Here is a 23,723-nt window from a genome sequence, read left to right as displayed (position 1 = left end):
ATGGCAATAGCTTAACCCATGCGACTTCTGAATTTCATTTTAAAATCAAGAGAGCTTGTTCTTCCATCTGTGCACACACAATTCTCATTAGTGTTAATGGGATTTATGCTCATGCATCAGATGAGAATATAACCCTAATTCTTTTTTATGGTTATTCATAATTGCAGAACCTGATAAATTACTGCAACTCTAAGCCATTATGGATGATTTTCGCTCATTTCCCCACACATGTACTGCTTTCTGAGTTATAGCTTCTTCTTGTATCTGTAGGATGAGAAGTTCTCCTTGATTTTAAAACAGATCAAAAAGTCCTTCATTAGATCAAACCTTGCTAGAGAAGAAACACACAGTGTCTCTTACTATTGTCTTAGGGGTAGACGATAACTGCTCATTATTATTTCCTCCAGCCAGCATCTTTAAGGGGCAGACAGCAGGTCTGGTGCACTGCTATAGCATTTTCAGGAAACATGTCCACTTCCCCCTTCTGCTGCTGGGGCTAAGATGGCAGCGGCATCTCTCCCATCTCTTTTTCTGAGGTCCTTCGTCTCTCTTTTCCTTACCCACTCATTCTGTCTTTTTGTATAACCAGCTGAGGTACCATCCCTCTCATCCTCCCTTTCCCTATACTTACTCAATGAATTCCTGTCCCCACTTTTAGTCAACTCTGTATCTTGCCAGTGTATTCATGGCTTCCTCTCTCTTAAACATTCAGAGCAGCCTCTACCTCCCAACTCTTCTTCTACACCTTGTTTCTACAGGATATGGCATAGAGTGACATGAAGCCATGAAACAGAGTCTTGATCAGCTGTGAAGAAGAGTCTGGGCCACTGACCTGCTTGCTTTCTAGTAGCAACTGTGATGACGGCTATGTGGGAGGTGAAGCCTTCTTTATTATGAAAACAATAAAAAAAAGCTCAGCAACATATGGCAGTTGGCCAGAAAACCTTGGAGTATACAGCAGGACTGAAGAAGGCTTGTGCCTCTAGCTGAGAGATAAAATTAGGCAGATCTGCTTTATATGCAGCCTATACTTGTCAAGTTCTGTGTTTCTGTTTTTATATTTTTTCTCGCTTATTACAGTAGGCTTCTTGAAAAAAGGCTTGTTTGCCACCAATACTGCACTATGTATTTGGGCACAGATTCAAATCTCATTGAATTCAATGGGAGTCTTTTTATGGACTCCAGTGGATCAGGCTTTTTGTCGCCATCTAGGACTTGATTGCCGTTGATGGATAGTCCTTACCTTCACGTCAGTTGTACTGATGTGCTGAGGATTTTTCTCTTCTACAGCCAGCATAACGCATCCCAATTTGTTAGCAAGGTTGTTTCTTGCCTCTACAAGAAGCAGTAAGATGGAAACACCTCAGTCATGTATGTTGTTCTGCTCTCTGCTGAGGCTGTCTTCTCTTCCTAAGTTTTTGCATATAGTGTGGCAGTATTTTATTTTTCCTTTTCTGTCTAAGCATTTAGGAAGCCAAAAAAGGTGGAAAATAAAAAACGCAAAGCCATGAGTGCACCATCTGTGATAGAACTGTACAGGCCAAGAAAATATTTGATAAAACAGAGACTTCCAGCATTTCTGGAACAGATGGCTCTTTGTTCACTTCAGACCAGCTGGCCATATGATGTGCCCTCTTCTTAAAATATCTTGTTGATCTAAGCAAGAGTTTGAAGAAGATTGGGAAACAGGCCAGCCAGCGAATGTGAAAGTCTGGTAGGTCTGATTCTCTGACTCCTGAGGTGACTGCAGCTGAACTAGACTTATTCAGCTTCATTCAAAGATTTTGAATTGTATCCTTTTCTCCTCTCTTGTCTCATCACCTCACCTATTGAGTTCATGAAGCACGGTTGTTTTCCCTAGGTCTTCAGTGGGGACTTCCGGAGTCTTGGGCTGTTCCAGCATCCTGGGTCTCTTCACTGAGGAGGAAAGGAGGCATATCCTTTAGGTTTAGTATCCAAATCTTCTTCCAGATTTCTCCCATCATATCACTCAGGATGTATGGGAATACTGACCTACCTATCGTGAACTTCAGAGTCAGTAAAATTTAGTAAAGCAAGAAGATATATTACTTTTCTAAGAAACTCCCTCCAGAATTGCATCTTATTTATTCATCTGTACAAAGGATACAGTGTGAAACCCCTGTATTCCACTATAGTCACAATCTATTGGAGATATTTTAGCATTTATTATTAAGGAAGTTTCCCACATACACATTTTTCTAGCCATCAAGATGTTTCAGGTTTGTGTTGGTCTGGTCCACTTCAGTACCAGTCTCTACCTTTTGACTTAGCTATGATTTTTGCATACTATTATCAAATTTGTTGTGATATTGGTGGCAGAACTCAGCAGTAATATTTGTGTAATTCTATGCTCAGTGGTCCGGACTAAGAAGTTAAAGAGGCAGTTGACTTGTCTTCTGTGATAGAGTGAATATGCTTTTATGATTTATCATAGAAGCTTGCACACTTTGGCCTATTAATACAGTATATTACAGTTTAGTCATCTAATCAGAGACCTAATAGTAAAGTTGAGAAGTCCTCGCAAAAGCAGTGTAGCAACCAAACCGTTCATCAGCATGATTGCTTATTTGCTTCTTGAGGTTATTGATGACTTTCCAGGATGTGTGATGCTTTCCAAAAGGCATTCAGCCTGATGATCTGATGTAAATGCTCTTTAGTTCCCACTACTCCAATTAAAAACATTCCTAGACTGGAGGTCCAACTATGCGCATAACTTCTATAGGGATTACCTTTATAAGATGCAGAATAGCTAACAACTGACTCCAGGCACAGTTAGGAAGCCTGAGTGATAACCTGTTCAAAGTGTGCACGTTAATGTGTTGAAGCTGAAGGCTGTGAGATTCACAGCAAAGCCTGAAGTTTGTCTGCCAACATCAATGCAACTCATTCTGCTAAAAACTGACAATAATACAATAATAGCTTCTGTCAAACTAAAGGAAAGCATGAAGAACAAAGAATTGACTGTACGTTAGAGGGTTGAGCAGGAAGACCTCTGTTTAGCTCTGCTTGCTAATATCAGTTGTCCTCCCAATGAGAGTCCTCCTCTTAGCGATACCATCCCATTGGCTGACTGTTGCATTAGGGCAAATCAGGGGAATGTACACTGCCCTTCAGGCTCCTACTTATGCTGGATGGTAAAGCCATCATGCCTAAATTACAGCACCATCCCAATCAAATGGCTACAGTGCTAGTCCTTTTATTTATATTAGAACTACATCAGTGGCTCTCAGACATTTTTACTGGTGACCTCTTCCACGCAGCAAGCCTCTGAGTACGACCCACCTTATAAAGTAAAAACACTTTTTATATATTTAACACTATTATAAATGCTGGAGGCAAAGTGGGGCTTGGGGTTGAGGTTGACAGCTTGCGACCCCCCATATAATAACCTTGTGACCCCCTGAGGGGTCCAGGCCCCCAGTTTGAGAACCCCTGAACTACATTCTTGGGACAGTTTTTAGAGCGGTGCGTTGGGGATTGCAGATGCACAGCATCGGTCTTCCTTAATTAGCTTGTTGACTGAGACTTAGGAATAGAAAAGGATACTTCACACCCTTCACGTGGAAGCCCTCCATTGGTTGAGCTGCTGAATATTGCCCAGTAAGATGCAAGGTAAGACATGTGAAGAGAAGGAAATGGATAATAAGCCCTGGGTGAAATCCTGGCCCCATGACTACAATGGGGCCAGGAATCACCTATGTGTAAATTCAGAATAAGAAGCACAGTCCTGCTTACAAAGTCCTCCTGATTTGTGTGTGTATTTTTCAAGATAAAATGAGAGAGACTGCATCAAACAAATATTAGCAGCCATATAATAAAGAACTAGCATTCTTGGTGCAAGGAGAAAGAAATAAGGTTAAAATAAATTGATATCAAACTACCATATATACTTGATCACGAGCTGGTTCATTTATAAGCCGTCGCCCCGCCTCCCAAGATGCATAAGTAAAAATGGAAAATGTTTATAACTCGTTCATAAGCAGACCCTATAATTCAGGGGTCAGCAAACGTTGGCTCCAGGGCCATAAGGATAGGTCGCTGGTGGGCCAAGATGGTTTGTTTACCTCGAGCGTCCACAGGCATGGAGGTAAACCTAAGTAACAAAGTGTCCCAGCGCACCAGCTGCTTACGCTGATGGGGAAATTTTTTGAGGGGGAGAAGCTGGGGGTAAGAGGAGTAACCCCTGTGATCACCCCCAACATGATACCACCCTTAGCTCAGAACCCCCACACTCTCCCCATCCCATCCACCTTATCTGGGAAAGGCTAGGGGAGGATGTCTCTGGCCTAGCTTGAGCTGCTCCGGCAGGCTGGCCAGCGCAGCTGAAGCCTGCTCCAGCTGGCCAGATTGGGTGGCACAGCCTCAGTGTGCTCCGGCGGGCCAGGCGGCGCGGCCGCAGCTTGCTCTAGGGGCCGAGGCCGAGCGGTACGGCTGCAGCCTGCCAGCCCTGGAGCTGAAGCTGCTTCAGAGGCTGGAGGGAGAGCAGTGTGGCCAGAAATGGAGAGACTCTGGCCTCGCCTCTTCACTTCTGGCTCTGCTGGCTGTGCTGCCCCTCCTTGCTACCTCTGTTGGGGGGAGGGGCTGTGTCCCGCCTCTCCCTCTCTATACCTGTTCATAAGCTAACCCCCTTCTCTGGTGCTTCCCTTTTTTTACTAAAAAAATGCGGCTTATGAACGAGTATATACGATAAATACAGTGATTGTAAATGTTTGAAATATATTTTGATATTTTATATAATGTCCCTTTGATATCTGTATGCATTACAAGAAGTACACATTTGTGGATGGAGATAGACTTGAAGTTCAATTGGTAGAATATTTCTGTTTGATGCAGGGACTTGGCCTGGGTTGTGCTTGTCTTTCCTCCATTGCTTTCAGTATTTAAATAAGTGTGTGTAATTAACTTTTAAAAATGACATGACAATTTCTGGAAATGTATGATTTTATGTATGTTATGTAAATTCATGACATATACATATTTTGCAGTTTTAACAGAACAAGATAGTGCTGCAGCCCAACAGTATGTCCGTCAGGGATGCCCAACAGCACTCCGAGCTGAACTGTGGACACTCATTCTGAATATTTCTAATCAGCCTGAAGTAAGGGGCAAACCAGGTTAAAATCAGAGTAAAATACATCTATTTTTTCAGTAGCCAGGTGTATGTTTGCTAGTAACGTTTTGCCAATTTTACTGTTTTGTCACAGGAGTAAACATTTTAAAACTACCATACTGATTTTTTCAGATGTTTAGACTTGTAAGGTTAATTTGCCATTTTATAAGAATTATGTTTGTTGACGTGTGTGTGTGTGTGTGTGTGTGTGTGTGTTGGTTTAGCATGCCTGCAAAACAAAAGCCTACATGCATGGATACAAGTTTTCCCACTTCCACCAAAACTCATTGTGTGACCAATCAGGACAGAATTATTGTGAAGTAAATAAATCGGCCTTGATGAGTGTGTGCGTGGGTAAACCACAAAACTATGATATAATTCTCCTTACTCATTTTATAAAATTGTGGTTAGTGGGGAAGAAGAAGCCAGCCAAGCACAGTGGTGAATCAGTCTATTTAGACAAAGTAGGTGGCGTATTATAGAAATTGGAAGTTCTAGTCCATAATCTGGTTTAATCCATGTGGTTGATATTAGAATGTTTATGTTTATAGGCTGTGTCCAGTGTGAAGATGTTGAAATCTTTTCCTCAAAATAGTAGGATCGGGCATGGAATATGTGTTTTCAATCTGCACAAAAGACATGGGGTGAGAAGTTAGCTGATAAAGAGAGAAGGAATTACAGAATAGTTTTAGGGATCTTGCATGAGTTTTGCAAACTGCAGGTGTGAAGCAAAGATAAGGTTTTAAATACAGAGCTGAGGTTCAAAAAGAATTTTGAATGTTTGTTTTTAAGTAGTCACAATGTAGACAAACACTTCCTAACTGATAATTAGCAAAGATTGCAAAATTTAGGCTAGGGCTTTGTGACCTTAACTGTAAATTAATATAGATGTTTTAATTTTATTTATGAATTACCAAAATATCTTTATTAATGCTCTCGTTTGATTGGTAGTGTGGACACTAGTCTTGTGGCAATCACTTTGTAAGACACAATATGACACAAATTTATGTATCTGTAATTCTAAATTAATATATACGTTTATGCATTCACCTTACATGTATGAATTAAGGAACCAACATGTGTACTGTCCTCTCATCTCTTTGCCCAACTTTATTTCCCAAAGCATCCTGTATTTGTCTTATTTAATGTGTAGGCCCTGGTACTAGGAAATACTTATGCGCATTCTTAGCCTTATGCAGCATGACTAGTCCCATTGAAGTCAGTAGGGCTATTGACTTCAAGTTAAGATGCTGTGTAAGTCTTTGCAGAATTGGAGCTTTATATTATAAACTCACTGGGAAAGGAACCATGCATACCTATGGTGACATTCACAATTGTTAATAATATAATATTGCACTTTTGTATCTTTTGAAGATATGCAGTGATATGGTTGTAATTGAGGGCCATAGGTAACTGACAATTAGAAAATTACTTCATTTATGACATCTTAGCCATTGTTTAATGAAATGTATACCTTTTTATATTTTCAGGAAGTGTAAGTTTTACATTGGCAGCAAATCTTAGGAACATTAATGCTAAGAAAAACAGTCTTGACACATGGACTTTTTAAAATCCAAATACAGATGTTTGGTCTAGTGATAAAAACACTTCGTTCAGACCTTCATGAAGAATAGTTTAGGCATTTGTTTACAAGGAATAACAGATTAAATTCCCTTTAGATAAAAAAGCTCTCCTAAAGTAATAATGAAAATATTATACAACATATTTGTGATGCTTAATGCTAGATTGGAGCTCTTCTAAATTATTCTGACAGCTGAAGTCTGAGGTTTCTCTCTTTATGACGGTAACCAGATTAGAAATGTAAAATTCATTTTGTTGGCTTCATTGCACATCTGTCTACATTCTCTAGAGCAATTCATATTTTAAAGGTATGTTTGTCTTAATATGCAAAGTAAAATAAACAAATTAAAGAGCAAATCTTCTATTTTGATAAATGAAGGGTAAGGCATTTTTTTTTTTTAAAAAGAAACAATAAGATATTCCATATTTTTACATTCAGGTATGACATGACACACTTTTTTAAAAACTGACTCCTTAGAAAAGAAGTTCCAACCCAGTTAAAAAAAACTTATCAAATGTTTCTCTTTAAATAAAATAACCAACTATTTCAGTCCTTACAACTTTTTAAAGCCACGATAGTATTTTTCTCAAAAATTTGGCATAGTTTATTTGATTATTAATATTAATATCTCTTTATGTAACATTCAGAAACTGCAAGGTGGATGCTGGAAGCGGTGGCCCTTGCCTTAGGCACTCAAAATCTATTGATAGAAATGTTAGTAGACAAATTTTAGGGGAAAGGAAACAATAGGCAATAGGTATTCAAGATAATTTGATTCACTGTGCAATTGAAGTTGCTCTTTAAGAGGTACTTAAAAGTAGAGAGGGTTGGAGCCTCATGGAAGAGCTAATGGAAGTAATAGCATGCATACATATGGTGTGAGTGGGAGATGGCGCTGTGATGATTATGCAAGAAGTTAACAAATGGCTGAATGTGGGTGGCAGTGCTTGTGGAGCTGTGGGTGGCAGGGTTTATGAAGAGGGTGATAAGAACCTTGAGAAAGGAGGGTAAGTAGGGGGGCATAAAGTTATGCAGAGCTTTAAAGGTGTAGACTAAGAATCTTAAATTTGATGCAGTGTGGATAGTGAGCCAGTGGAGGTATTCAGAGATGGGACTGAAATGATCAAATCAATGAACAAAACAAAATACTTTAGTCTTAATCTTACTACTGGTGGTGCTAAATAGTGTGCATTCCAGATCATGATTTTTCTAGTGTACTAAACTGAAAACTACTACTTTATGATCAAATAGCTTTCTGGAGGTTTATTTTTTTGTTGTTGTGTATATAGTAAGCATTTTTGTATCATAGTGTGATGGCTGCCTTCTTGACTGGTGTACCAAGGATTGAACCAGGGACCTGGACAGCTGAAAGCATGAATGTATACAGTTTGAGGTTTAAGAACCAGGCTCTCAAACAGAGTTGTAACAGACCCATATCTGCAGTTGGTCACACACGGTGACAGCGAACATATGCTGACTAGTGTGTTACAACAGCACAATGTTATGATGTGCATATCCATAAACTGAAATACTAATCATATGTCATCTTTAATAAACACAGACTTAATGGTATAATGACTTATGGTAATCCGAGACTCTTTATACCCTGAGACTTTATTACTGTAAAGTGTTTTTGTGGCTCTCATTGGCATATATTGTGCAAAGGTGAAATAAGGTGTTTAGTAAAACTATGCAGTTTTCAAGTAACAGATCACAAATAATATCTGCATATTTTGTATATGCTTTAATGGTTTATCCAGCACTACTTTCTCATTCTCTCCTTGTTTGTTACTGAATTATATGGTTGCAATAATTTTTCCTCTCTAATGCATATCACTGGGAGTTTACACTTTTCTAGACTTGCAGATTTACAACTGACCATATAAGCATATAAATCTAATATAGGTCAGTAAATTTCCTTTGAAAGGTAGAGTTGGGCGGTGTGTGTGTGGGAGCATCAAGATAAGGTAGTTTGAGAGATTATGTTCAATAAAGCTCATATAAAAAACCAATCTACAGTGTTATACACAAAGGTAGAAGCAGTGTGCTTACGTGATGGCACCAAATAATAAACTGTCGGCTCTATGCTGCAGGATTATTTAGGAATATATAAGTATAATGTCTGGCAATGAATTGCTTATTAGTCTTTTATGTTGAGTTTACAGGAGATTACACACACACACAACTGTTAAAAGAATGTTATTAAGGTGGCAAAGCTTCTGACCCTGCTGATGACCCAGGTGGGTGTCAGTATGATGTTACATAATAAAATTTCTGGGGTTTTTTTTGTTTTGCTTTATAAAAACTTAGAAAACTGCACTCACAGAAACTAGCCTCGGTTTACCAGAAGCTGGGAATGGGCGACAGGGGATAGATTACTTGACGATTACTCGTTCATTCCCTTTGGGGCACCTGGCATTGGTCATTGTCGGAAGATAGGATACCTGGCTAGATGGACCTTTAGTCTGACCTTTAGTCTGACCCAGGGTATGGCTGTTCTTATGTTCCTAATTTGCATGAGTAAATACTGTTTTTTCCATAGGACCTCTGCCTGTTCTGTGCACAGAATGGATGATGCTTACTTAATGAGTAGCTATTCAATATTTTGTTTTCTCCTTGTTGTCTAGTGCATGGCCCCATGCACTATTTACTGCACATTAGTCAAACCCTGGTATGAAGAAACAATTACTGATGGGCTTTGTCTGTGGTGCTCATCCCTATAGTATATGAGTGCTTCACAAATGTTAATGAATTTATTTTCACAGCATCCCTCTTTATGTCCATTTTGCAAATTGGGAACTGAGACACAGAAAGATTAAGGATCCGCTAATTTTTAAAGATTAAGGATCCATTCAATTTGAAACACCAAGAACTTGATTTTACAGAGACTCAAGCGTATGTAGACCATTCTATATTCAAAGCACAGCTCCCGTTGACTTCAGTTGCAGTTGAAAGTGCTCAGCACTTTTGCATGTCAAACCCCAGGATCTCAGACTGGGCATCCAGAAAATGAAGAATGCAAAATTTAATGACAATCAGTGAAAGGTTTGGTTTAAGTGATGTGACCATGGTTGCTGCAGTCACCACACTGAGATTGCTCAGTCAGGGAAAACTGCAAAGAATTGGGCAAACGATGCCCAAAACTGGTGGTTTATTCTAAATATTAGATTTACCAAGCCAGCAACATAGGAGCTTCTACAATACCTTACTCACTGGTTACCCAGAAGACAAAAATGTAGCTCCTCTAAAGCAATCCAGCCCACTCAGCCCATCCCACCCTGACTCATAGACTCTAGGACTGGAAGGGACCTCGAGAGGTCATCGAGTCCAGTCCCCTGCCCTCATGGCAGGACCAAATACTGTCTAGACCATCCCTAATAGACATTTATCTAACCTACTCTTAAATATCTCCAGAGATGGAGATTCCACAACTTCCCTAGGCGATCTATTCCAGTGTTTAACTACCCTGACAGTTAGGAACATTTTCCTAATGTCCAACCTAAATCTCCCTTGCTGCAGTTTAAGCCCATTGCTTCTTGTTCTATCATTGGAGGCTAAGGTGAACAAGTTTTCTCCTTCCTCCTGATGACACCCTTTTAGATACCTGAAAACTGCTATCATGTCCCCTCTCACTCTTCTCTTTTCCAAACTAAACAAACCCAATTCCTTCAGCCTTCCTTCATAGGTCATGTTCTCAAGACCTTTAATCATTCTAGTTGTTCTTCTCTGGACCCTCTCCAATTTCTCCACATCTTTCTTGAAATGCAGTGCCCAGAACTGGACACAATACTCCAGTTGAGGCCTAACCAGCGCAGAGTAAAGCGGAAGAATGACTTCTCGTGTCTTGTTTACAACACACCTGTTAATGCATCCCAGAATCACGTTTGCTTTTTTTGTAACAGTATCACACTGTTGACTCATATTAAGCTTGTGGTCTACTATGACCCCTAGATCTTTCTGCCATACTCCTTCCTAGACAGTCTCTTCCCATTCTGTATGCGTGAAACTGATTGTTCCTTCCTAAGTGGAGCACTTTGCGTTTATCTTTATTGAACTTCATCCTGTTTACCTCAGATCATTTCTCCAATTTGTCTAGATCATTTTGAATTTTGACCCTGTCCTCCAAAGCAGTTGCAATCCCTCCCAGTTTGGTATCGTCTGCAAACTTAATAAGCATACTTTCTATGCCAACATCTAAATTGTTGATGAAGATATTGAACAGAGCCAGTCCCAAAACAGACTCCTGCGGAACCCCACTTGTTATACCTTTCCAGCAGGATTGGGAGCCATTAATAACTACTCTCTGAGTACGGTTATCCAGCCAGTTATGCACCCACCTTATGGTAACCCCATCTAAGTTGTACTTTCCTAGTTTATCTATAAGAATATCATGCGAGACCGTATCAAATGCCTTACTAAAGTCTAGGTATATCCCATCCACCGCTTCTCCCTTATCCACAAGGCTCGTTATCCTATCAAAGAATGTTATCAGATTAGTTTGACACGATTTGTTCTTTACAAATCCATGCTGGCTATTTCCTATCACCTTACCACCTTCCAAGTGTTTGCAGATGATTTCTTTAATTACCAGCTCCATTATCTTCCCTGGCACAGAAGTTAAAATAACTGGTCTGTAGTTTCCTGGGTTGTTTTTATTTCCCTTTTTATAGATAGGCACTATATTTGCCCCCTTCCAGTCTTCTGGAATCTCCCCCGTCTCCCATGATTTCCCAGAGATAATAGCTGGAAGCTCAGATACCTCCTCTATTAACTCCTTGAGTATTCTAGGATGCATTTCGTCAGGCCCTGGTGACTTGCAGGCATCTAACTTTTCTAAGTGATTTTTTACTTGCTCTTTTTTTATTTCATCTTCTAAACCTACCCTCTTCCCGTAACCATTCACTATATTGGACATTCCTTCAGACTTCTCAGTGAAGACCGAAACAAAGAAGTCATTAAGCATCTCTGCCATTTCCAAGTCTCCCGTTACTGTTTCCCCCTCCTCACTGAGCAGTGGGCCTACCCTGTCCTTGGTCTTCCTCTTACTTCTAATGTATTGATAAAAAGTCTTCTTGTTTCCCTTTATTCCCATAGCTAGTTTGAGCTCATTTTGTACCTTTGCCTTTCTAATCTTGCCTCTGCATTCCTGTGTTATTTGCCTATATTCGTCCTTTGTAATCAGACCTAGTTTCCATTTTTTATATGACACCTTTTTATTTTGTAGGTCACGCAAGATCTCGTGGTTAAGCCAAGGTGGTCTTTTGCCACATTTTCTATCTTTCCTAACCATCGGAATAACTTGCTTTTGGGCTTAATAGTGTCCCTTTGAAAAACTGCCAACTCTCCTCAGTTGTTTTTCCCGTCAGTCTTGATTCCCATGGGACCTTACCTATCAGCTCTCTGAGCTTACCAAAATCCGCCTTCCTGAAATCCATTGTCTCTATTTTGCTGTACTCCCTTCTACCCTTCCTTAGGATTGCAAACTCTATGATTTCATGATCACTTTCACCCAAGCTTCCTTCTACTTTCAAATTCTCAACGAGTTCCTCCCTATTTGTTAAAATCAAGTCTAGAACAGCTTCCCCCCAGTAGCTTTTTCAACTTTCTGAAGTAAAAAGTTGTCTGCAATGCAGTCCAGGAACCTATTGGATAGTCTGTGCCACACGGTATTATTTTCCCAACATATATCTGGATAGTTGAAGTTCCCCATCACCACCAATTCTTGGGCTTTGGATGATTTTGTTAGTTGTTTGAAAAAAGCCTCATCCACCTCTTCCACCTGATTAGGTGGCCTGTAGTAGACTCCCAGCACAACATCACCCGTGTTTTTTACCCCTTTTAGCCTAACCCAGAGACTCTCAACACTTCCATCTCCTATGTCCATCTCCACCTCAGTCCAAGTGTGTACATTTTTAATATATAAGGCAACACCTCCTCCCTTTTTCCCCTGTCTATCCTTCCTGAGCAAACTATACCCATCCACACCCACATTCCAGTCGTGTGTATTATCCCACCAAGTTTCAGTAATGCCAACAATGTCATAGTTGTATTTATTTATTAGCACTTCCAGTTCTTCCTGCTTATTACCCATACTTCTTGCATTTGTATATAGGCATCTAAGATACTGGTTTGATCTTGCCTCCCAGCTTTGCCCTGACCCTCCTTTCTCTCTGCCATTATAGGCCGTGCTCTCTCCTGTTTCCAACCCATCTCCCAGGTCTTGCTCCCCACTTACCTGTGGGGTTTGCTCACCTGTCCTGGTCGAACCTAGTTTAAAGCCCTCCTTACTAGGTTAGCAAATAAGGCCTTTCCCCTCCTCGAAAGGTGAATGCCATCTGTGCCTAGCAGTCCTTCCTCGAATAGCATCCCGTGGTCGAGGAAGCCAAAGCCGTCCTGGCGACACCATCTTTGCAGCCAGGCATTCACCTCCACGATGCATCTGTCTCTGCCCGGGCCCCTACCTTCTACAGGAAAAATCGAAGAGAGTACCACCTGCGCTCCAAACTCCTTAACCCGTACTCCCAGAGCCCTGTAGTCACTCTTGATCTGCTCAGTGTCACACCTCACAGTATCATTTGTGCCCACATGGATGAGTAGCATGGCGTAGTAGTCAGAAGGCCGGATAATCCTCGACAATGCCTCTGTAACATCTCGGATACGGGCCCCTGGCAGGCAGCATACCTCCCGGGATGAACGGTCAGGGCGACAGATGGGTGTCTCCGTCCCCCAAAGCAGAGAGTCTCCAACCACCACTACCCTACGTTTCTTATTATCAGTGGTGGCAGCAGACCTCCCAGCCTTAGGGGTACGAAGCTTTGCCTCCTTAACTGTTGGGGGTGATTCCTTCTCTCCTGTATCAAGAAGAGCATAACGGTTACCTATTACCACAGCAGGAGGGTTCGCAGCAGGGGTGGAGCACTGCCTGCTGCCAGAAGTAACCAGCTGCCAGTGTCCACCCTGAGCCATCTCCTCCTCCACTGGTGTGTCAGTAGTCCTGTGAACTGGGACAGCTACGTCAGCTGTCTCCACATGGATACTGTCCAGGAATTTCTCATGGATACGGATGTTCCTCAGCCTAGCCACCTCCTCCTGTAGCTCTCCCACCTGCTGCCTGAGAGATTCCACCAGTAGGCACCTTTCACATTGGATGCCACCCCCAGCCTGGATATCAGTAAGTGGAAATTGCAAGTTACAGTCTTTGCAAGCCCACTCCAGAATCTGGGTAAAAGCATCCATGCTTTGGTGCTCTGTCTACAGGTGCAGGTGGAGGAGACAGAAGCAGTGCTGCCACAGGTGCTGTGGGTCCTCCTCACCATCGTAAGCCTCCCTCTGTCAAACTCTCTCAAATTCCCATCTACAGCTCCCTGTCCGCTCTGCTCTGCTTTAAACAGAAAGGTTTTGGATGTGGCTTGGTTTATAGCCAAATCAAGTATGGTGAGGATTACTTGAATTCTTATTCACCATATATAAAGTTCTACCAATCCCAAGAGGTCAGACACATTACCCATCTAGTCAATGAATACTTCAGATCTTACCCAAATACACACTTACAGCTAATTCTTAGTTTAGTTAATAAGATGAAAAAGAAAAAAAGTACTGTGGTTAAAGATCGTTATACATACATCTATGAATAAAATTCTTAGGTCAGTTTAATAGCAGAAATGATGAGCTGCTGATTTGTAAAAAGTTCTTCCAGAATCCATTCCATAGATTATAGCCCAATAGGCAATCCATGTGCAGAGTCTGTTTAAATTCTTCTAGGAGAAAATGCAGGGTAGTCCAGAATGGAGCTGGAGACCTCAGTCTTGCAATTTAAACTTCCCTGACAAAGTTCAAGCAGATCTGAGATAAACAGGATCAGGTCCTAAAGTTCTTTTATAGATCTCTGGCAGGCTATGATAACCTCTTGACAGCAGATAACGCAATAGGCATTCCTTGGATGAAGAATAGGTAATACATGTTGCTTTGAAGTAAATCTCCTATTTCCTATGTATACACAGGTAAGTAGTTGCATTGATTGGCATAAGGCAATTAACCATTCAAAGGTTCACAATCCAGATACTAAAAACTTCAAAGAGAACTAAAGACAATGATATTACACCACACGTTTCATCTAATTGCTAATGTTCCCTTTTGATCTCTGAATCAATAGGCTATAGTAACAGACAGGAACAGAAGTTTATAATCTAGAAGCTAATGAAATCACATTGTGAAGTTTCTAACATATAGGTACACACAGACAAATACAATTAGTATTTACTTCTAATTCTCTGACAATACAGACTTACATTTCCAAGGATTTAGTCTACTTACCTGGCTTTGATAACTATCTACAAGAAATGGCCCTGTTTACCATTTCAGTATTTCCCTGATATGATTTTAAAGGTTGATCTTTGGTCACTTTAACTTGCTGGTTGCTTAACCCTTCCTGGATGAGTATCACAAGTGACTTGACTAGCATCACATAGATGGCAGAGAATGGGATAGAATCCACTTCTCTAAGGCAGCATTCAACTATCTTAACCATGAGGCCCTCCTTTGTTTTCATGCAATCCTCTGCCTCGTTCACTATATACCTTCCAACTTCTGCAACAAATGAAGCAGACTGTATCATAATGAATTAGACCCAAAGAGCCAAATTTAGGATGCACGAGGTTCCTCAATTCTGCATTTCCTAATTTTTGACTGCTTGACTTTGCAACCTTAATCTTCTTTTAATGTATTATTGTATGTATAATTTCCTAGGTTTTTAAGAAAGTAAAACTGAAAAAGCAAAACTTCGGACATGTGGTATCATATTGACACCCGCATGCATCATCAGCGGGATTGAAACTGTTAGATTCACCACATGGACCTCTGCCACTTGATCTGACAGAGTAACTGATAGCAGTAGTGTGTTGTCATCCTCTGTGGACCTCTGTGGACCATTGCAAGAGAGGACTGGGATGCTTTGCATCAATGGTTTTTACAGATATTTGCTGATAGCAGAGGGAGGAATGGTGAGACTCAAAAATCTTGAGTCCATTCTAGTCTCAGGAAAGGAGTGTGCTGTAATGAGGAATATACTGTAGGCTTTTGTGCCCATCCCCTCCATTAATGCATAGCTCTTATATATTAATCATCAATAGAGCCAAAATAGCTTCTGCCCTGTTCCCTCCTACCTGTTCTTGTCTCATTCCTGCTTCTTCTTCACCCCAGCTCCTTGTTTTTCTCATTCTCCTCACCTAGCGAGTCTGTCTCCACCCTTCAGACATCTCATTTTAGTTCCAGCTTCCTTACCCAGCAAGTCCTAGTCTCACCTCACGGTCCCCCACTAGCAGTCCCAGTTTCCTTGTCCAGCTATTCCCAGCTTCTCTTTAGTGTCCTTGTCCAGCCAGTGCTAGTACCCACCTTCTTTGCTCCTCACCTGATCTGACTTGTTCCCTCATCATGGACTGCAGTCGCCCATAACCTCACTGTCCCCAATAGCTCCCAGTCCGAATCCTTCTGCCCAGGACCCTTGTCCAGTCTCTGTGTGTCTCCCAACCTCGTCCCTCTCGACTCTGTGTCCCTGTCTCCTTGTCTAGTGAGACCCGATTCTTTCCTCCCCAGCTCTGTGTTACCCTCCTTGCCCAGCCAGTCCCAGTCTCTGGCCCTATTCCCAGATTCCTTCACAATTTTCAGTTTCCCTCTTCTTCCCCCACCAGTCTGTTTCCATACATCCCAGGTTCTTTGTCCCAATCTATTCTCTCTGCCCCCTTCCCATAGGTCAGACTCTTAACTTTTCTGCATTAGAATCAGATAGCTTCCTCCTCAATGTAGCCTAAGCCTGGCAGGGGGAGGGAAGGTCATTGAGAGCACACGAACAGGTTCCCTGCTTTCAGCTCAGGTGTCTGGGCCTGGCCTGGCTTGCAGCAGCCCAGAGCTGCAATTGCAGGGAAAGTTCTGCTAAGCCTCAATGCAAACAGACTCTTCATGAAATTTATTGGCCAAAATCTAAGAAGGCCTCAACTGAGCATGTCTGGACTGTGTATGCGTGTGTGTTTGTTGTTTTTTTTCAGATGCCTGTGAGTTGGCCAGATTTGGTGCACTTTGCTGATACAAATGCCACCATCATTCCAAATTTCACGTTCCTGCTCCAAAGCATGGAAGAAATAGAACTTTTCAAATAAAAGTTGCCAATAAGTTTTGACATGGGGAAAACAACATATTTTACTCTAACCTCATTCTTGGAAATTGTGGAATCATGTTGGGTGAAATTTTCAAAAGAATTCAGTCTGAGGAAGCAACCTGGCATGGAGAACTTCAGCCTGAACAGTTAATATCTGGCAAAGTTGTAAACAGCTGAAAGCAGGGTCTTGAAATGAGAAGTATAGGCCAACCCTAATAATAGGCTCTGCTTCCAGCCCTTTTTGTAATAAATATATTTCACTTCCCATTTCATGAAGTCTGAATCATCTTATTTGAAATATGTCTGACATTGAAATTGTAAGCAGAATGTTTTGTACATCTTGAAGAATTATATCAGGAAGTTCATACATACACACCTGCTGGCTGTACTACAAGTCTTCTAGTAGTATAGAAAATGAAAATGCTCATTGTGTTCTTTGGCATAAATACTTGTCCAGAAGAAAATGTAACTATTAGATTTGTTTGCACAGTTCAAGTAGCACTTTACTTCTGTGAGAACAGTACTTCTGTTTCCTTTGGATCTTTATAGTTCAGGAATAGCAAGTTGCTAATTGTCCCATAAGAAGAATCATTCCAAAGTGGAGTGATAAACCACAGAATGGTTCTTGAATTTTTTCCTGTACTATATTAATCCAGGAAGTAGTAGTATCCATTTCAGGGGGGCAAGTAGTTACATCTTGGAATATTCAGTTTGAAAAGTCCTTAAAATTATGTAACGAAAGGGAAGCTGAAAGAAATACCTTGAATATACAACAGTAGATTTTTAAAATGACTAAAATCTTTACTTTTTATTTTGCTCCCACTTATTTTACATTATTTCCAATTAATAAGTTATCTGTTTTTCTACTGAGTCTATACATACAAACAGCAATTTGTAAAGATTACTTTTTCAAATTTATTCCTATAGTCAAGTTGCATAGATTCTTAGAACCTTTGAGCAATATTTAAGTCCTTTGTAAGTCTGACAATGCTTTTAAAAGTGTATGTAGAAGATGTGGGCCTGATTCTGCTTCCCTTTATGTCAGTGGGAGTTTTTCCGTTGACTTCAATGAGAAAACATGACTTTAATTTTGAAAAAGAGTGCGAGGACTCTGTTACAAACAGATTCTATAGTAGAGACCTTACAGCAGTACAGATTTACTGATGCAGTTGCGCCATTGTAAGATCTCCTGTGTAGCCACTCTATGCCGATGGGAGAGCATCTCCGGCTGACCTAGTGCTGTCAACACCAACGCTTCTGTTGATGTAACTTACATTGTTCAGAGGGCTGTTGTTTTCAACCCCCTGAGTGACATAAATTATACTGACAAAAGTACTAGGGTAGATATAGCCTAAGACTGAGTCTACACTACAAAGTTTTGCCAGCATAGTTATGTTGGTTAGGGGTGTGAAAAACCATACCCCAACCAACATAGCTAACTGGGCAAAATCCCCTGTGTAGACGCAGTGTATAATGGCAGAAGTATTTTGCCAGTGTATTTAAACCACCTTTCTGAATGACACAAGCTATACTGGCCAAAGAGCTCAGGAAGCTGGTTTAACTGGAACATCAACAGAACTTTTTTTTATATTCTGTGATTCCTCTAAGAGGTTTTGCCAGTATAGCTATACCGGGATAGCTGTACTGGAAATGCCATTGTAGTGTTGACTAGCTCTAAGGGTATGTCTATGCTGCAATTAAACACCAGCAGCTGGTCTCCATGAGGTGAGAGGATCTCCGAGCCTGGACTACAGCCTGAGCCCAAACATCTACACCACAATTAAACTGCCCCGTAGCCCGAGTCCTGCGAGCCTGAGTCAGCTGACATGGGCCAGCCACAGGTGTTCAACTGCAGTATAGACATACCTTACATGGGAAACAGTGAGATCAGTAAGTGAAGAGAAGGAACTATTTGAGATCAGGCACTTAAAATATTGGGGAACAAGGAATCTAACAAGTATTGCAGATGAAAACTACATGACCTAGTGCACTGCAAGAAGTCAAGGGAATAAATTGGTAAAGAACTGGCCTGCAACACCACAGCCTAGAGCAGAAATGTTCTTGCTTGCTGAGAGGCATAGTGAAATTTCAGCTCCAGTCACATTACAGCTAGTAACAGATAAGCACATAAGTGATACCAAAAGAACTCTGACTTTATTTTGCACCTCACCCTTGCAGAATAGAGAATTCATGATCAATGAGAAATCAGAATTACCATTCCTAGAGTGCATAGAATCTTCTTGCACAGGAGGAAAAATATAAAATATATAGTTGATTGCAAACACTCATAGTTGAAATACTTCAATGAGTCAGTTTTTGCATTTATATCTGACTTTAATTGAATTGTCTTGATTCCCCCACTCGGTAAGGCAACTCCCATCTTTTCATGTACTGTTTATCTATCTATCTGTCTATCTATCTATCTATCCCTACTGTATTTTCCACTCCATGCATCTGTTGAAGTGGGTTTTAGCCCATGAAAGCTTATGCCCAAATACATTTGTTAGTCTCTAAGGTACCACAAGGACTCTTCGTTGTTTTTGCTGATACAGACTAACATGGCTACCACTCTGAAACCTTGAAAATTAAGTAATCATTAGTATTTGTGACATTCTTGTGGTTGTAGTATTAGGTCCAAAATGTGTAATTGTTTAGGTTGAAAATTAAGTTATTTAATGTGTGTAAAGTTCTTGCAGATCCTTTAATGGAAAGTGCTACAGAAAAGCTATTTATGGAAGAATTGGGTAAAATAAGAGTTTTTTTACCTGATTTTGCCTCGCACTGAGCAGGCTGGAAACATGCTTTGTTTCTTAATTTAGATCTAATTTTTTAAATGTAATTGTTTAAAAAACCCATAATGTTTATTTTTTTAATTTAATCTCCAGTGTTTTAATAGTGAGCATGCCTGGTTCTGGACCAGATAATGTCTAATACAATTTTTCATTAGAGTATCTATTTCTTTTCTCAAAGGATGTTTAAAATCCTCCTCCTTTTTTGTATACAATGTCTAAATCCTGGTTAAAATTAATTATATTCTGAAAAGGAGGATGCTTTCTAAAATGATCAGAAAAGGCTGTGTTTTTTTTAAACTGGCATTACTGATTTTCTTCGCATTTAAACCAATAAAAACAGAAACATTACAAAATTGTATTAAAGATATTTGTTATGCTTAAGATTAAGGAATAGCTCATTAGTTTAAGTGAAACTTCCATTTAGATTATTTTATTTTTACAGCTTTCTATAGCGTAGACTGTTTAGCTACCATGAAGGTTTCTTAGTGTCTATTCTAAACTGTAATTTATTCAAAACTGCAGTTTGCTGTGCTTAATTAATACAAGCTGCCCTTCAAGTCCAGAGATAGGAAGCTAATAAATATTTTAATTAAAAGTAAACCATTAACATTCTGATCATGACGCAATATAATGCCATAAACAAAGCTTAAAACTCAAAATGGTCCTAAAAAACTCAAGATGCCTTCTAAATTAGGGTATAAATTGTGAATCAATTTTTTTCTCTCTTGCATAAAGAATATATATCCTTTTTAGTAAAATGGCTTAATGTAAGATTGCTCAGACTATGAAGTTAAATAGAAAATTTATTTTTAAATTATTACTTTTTTAGCTATAGTTTTTATAATATTTTAATAAAAATAATTGTAACAAAACTCCCCAAAAGATGTGGAGGGAAAAATGCTAGTTGGATAAAACAAGAAAATATAAAGTCAAGAACTTAAATAAGTGATGTCTAACCTGTGAGCTGGAGCCACTTGTGACTCTAAAGTGTGATTGTGTTCAGAAGAAAAATTTGTTTTTGATTATGAGTTGAAAATGTGCTCTGCCTGCATTGTAGCAAAGGATAACGTTTCCCAGAAGTCTATATTCAAATATAATTCCAACTCCCAGTGTCTGAATAGTTTTTACCTATCTTTTCCTAATTGGATATTACATAGTCTGTGTATATTTTACAACCAGACTATTTATATGTTCTAAATTATCTAGTTCTTGTTCAGTAAATAATCTGTGGCCATATGTTTCTCTTTTGTTGCGTTTGATTGGATTTAATTTTGTTTAAATGTCTGGGAATCCTTTGTGGATTAATATATGTAGTACATTATATTCTTAAAATTATAAAATGGAAAAAGCTGACAAAATTCCTTGAAGCACTAAACAAAGGGACCATAATATTTGTATTTTATAAATTATTAAATTTCGCGTACAATTTTAAAAAATAGAACATGTTACGAGAATCATATTGTTCGTCCTATTTTTTCCTTATTTGTATGTTACGCAGAAATAGCTACAATGACCACCTACAGAATGTTGCTAGCTGTCATGACATTTGAATGCCAAGTCATTAATTTTATTCTTACAGCTATGGCATCTGTTTTCTTGACATGTTCCACATAAGCTCCATTTTTGGCTCTAAAATTGCCTCTAAAAGTTTCGCTTGGCTTGAGTCTGCTTTCATCTAGATTTCATTTTAAACTTGTTTGTGAAGACTTTACTTAATACTATGTTTCTACATAATTTTTTCTGAAGAGCTAAGTGATATGCTTAGTTATGGAAAAAGTGATTGTTGCCTTTCAGTATGCTGTATCAGAAATGTTTTGCTGGTTCTTTGACCTCATATATCCCCTAGGACTGTTCTCTTGCAGCTTGTTTTTTATTGTGAAAGGAAAATGTCACAGCCTCTCTCTCTCCCCGCTCTGCACAAAGCAGAAGAACATTGTAGCCCACTGCTACACAACATTTCTTTCAAATAATTAGGCCCTTAATAATATCTGCTTCCTTAGTTTCCTAAATGCTTGATTATGATTTTATTACATAGATTTGTAGAGCACCCATTACGGTAGTTGCTGGATATACCTTGCATGGCTAAATTTGAGTCATTCCCTGTAAAGGAGCAAAATACCATGTTCTCCTGCTGCCTTATTTTTTAGCTAGAGAATTATATGGCCAATTAGCAAAGTCCCCTGAAAAAGCCATGGTTAACAGATCAATGCATTTTGCAACTCTTTCACATGTAAGAATATTTCTGGTGTAGCAGATTTCAAAGATGTGGGGCTCATACTAGGATTGCCTCACCTTAAGCTCTCATGAGCTGCATTCTTCAGACACTGTGTACCATTGTTGAAGTTTTCCTTTTCACCTGCCTGACAAAAATACTCCAAAGTTTCATAACAGAGATGCAATGCCATAAAATAATCTGGAGTGTAAACTCTTGTGACAGGGACCTGTCTTTTAGTGTTTTCTGAGGAGCATGTTTGTGAGTACCATGCAATCAAATAATGAATAATAATGTGTACCTGTTTAATATGGTAAAACCACACTCATTCACACTGATCAAGAAACCACATGTGAAGTGTGCGTGAATCTGAGCCTGTGTGTATATGAGATGTTGATGGTCCTCATTGGCCAGTCAAGGAACACAGTCCATCTACATTGATCCTGCCTGATATAGTTATGGTGATTGCGATAGGAGTGGAGCTGCTCTGTAATAATTTATTAATAGTGTATGTGAGGTGGTTATTGGGATGTTTAGTATATACATATTTTGGTTTAGTTTAATAGGGGCCTTGTAGTAAAAACAAGCAGGAAGTGGAACTGTAGCTCAAAGTAAGCCACCCCTTGTTTATGACTTAAGGGCTATTAAGAGACAATGCCCAAAAAGTGTTAACTTTGAAGATTTCACATCCTGTCTTCAGCCATCTTACAGAATTAGTTTTGACAAACAGGGCCAAAGTCTGGGAACTGACGTGAACAAAGCTTCTCTGGCTGTATTAAAAGGGACTCTCTCTCAGATGGCTGATCAAATGCTTATTCAGGGGAACAAGACTGATGCACACATGCTTACTAGGAATGTCTAAAGAAGTTAGGCCTGCCTAGCTTATCACTGGGATGATAGGACTTTAGGTAAGATAGATGTGCTTGTAGGCTGTTGTTTCAAAATCCTTTTTACTCTTGTGCTTTGCTCTACTGTTAGCATGAGCAATATATACAGCACTGGTCACAGACTCCCAAAAGGAAGAACCACAGGTGCCAAACCCTGATGGACCTGCTGGGTTTGCACTGTTGATACACGGGCTGCTGTAGCCTACAGCCCAGTCTAAGAGTGAGAGAGCTGAGGAATTCCACCCCAGTAGAGGTAAAGGCACAAGGTCTGACACTTGAGCAGCGTGCACTTGGAGAGACAAAAAGGGAACAGAGGTGCAGTTATCTGTGTAACCATGACAGTGACCTTGCAGGGTTTATTGCAATTGTTGTTGCTTCTGATTCTCCTCCCTTAGTTCCTCTTCACTGCAAACTGTCTGGGCAGTGCTCCATCACCTCTGATGAAGAGGAAACTGGTATGAAGGCAGCTTGGGAATGAGACTGGAGTCTAATAAGGAACTCCTGCTTTTTTTTTCTTCAACGGTCATTATCTAAGAATGTCACATGTTGTCTGTGTTCTCCCATAGCTGTGGTATTTGTTGCAGGAGTAAGTTCAGTTGCTGAGCAGCAGCAGCTCTGAAGTCCTGCTGTGTTGTTGTGGAGCAATCCCTGATGTCATCTCTGCCTCCTCCCCTTCTTTGTAAATTAAACCTGAAAGAGGGAGAGTGGGATGAAACTAATATTAGAGAATGCCCAAAACAACATAGTGTAGCCCAAATGCTGGCTGCTTTCCAGCTAACCTCTTCCTCCTGACATGTGGCCCAGCTGAATGAGTCCATGAGTGGCACAGCTGAAAAGAAAAAGAAAATAAGGGGACAGTGGCCCTTCTAAAATATCACTCTTCTGAGGCCGTCCTTTTTTTTAATCTCCACTTCTGTACCCAGAATTGTTGTGAGGGACACATGTGAGATGGCCTGCTGGAAGGAGCAG

General features: G+C 40.0%; 1 protein-coding gene across 5 annotated transcripts in view; it reads left to right on the top strand.

Annotated features, from left to right (window-relative positions):
• TBC1D19 (TBC1 domain family member 19) overlaps positions 1-23,723 on the top strand; it is a 100,441-nt gene that overhangs the window by 42,645 nt on the left and 34,073 nt on the right. For all 5 annotated transcript variants that reach the window (XR_007773574.1, XR_007773573.1, XR_007773572.1 and 2 more), the window contains exon 11: positions 5,007-5,119. Coding sequence is in view for 2 of the 5 variants with exons in the window: in XM_050947769.1 (XP_050803726.1) it covers positions 5,007-5,119 (113 nt within the window). In the remaining 3 variants the exon portion in view is untranslated. The remainder of the gene's footprint in view (positions 1-5,006; positions 5,120-23,723) is intronic.

Source organism: Gopherus flavomarginatus, chromosome 3, assembly GCF_025201925.1.
Source record: "Gopherus flavomarginatus isolate rGopFla2 chromosome 3, rGopFla2.mat.asm, whole genome shotgun sequence".
Classification (NCBI taxonomy): Eukaryota; Metazoa; Chordata; order Testudines; family Testudinidae; genus Gopherus; species Gopherus flavomarginatus.
The sequence above is the reverse complement of the archived record's forward strand: the minus strand, read 5'-3'. Positions and strand labels throughout refer to the sequence as shown.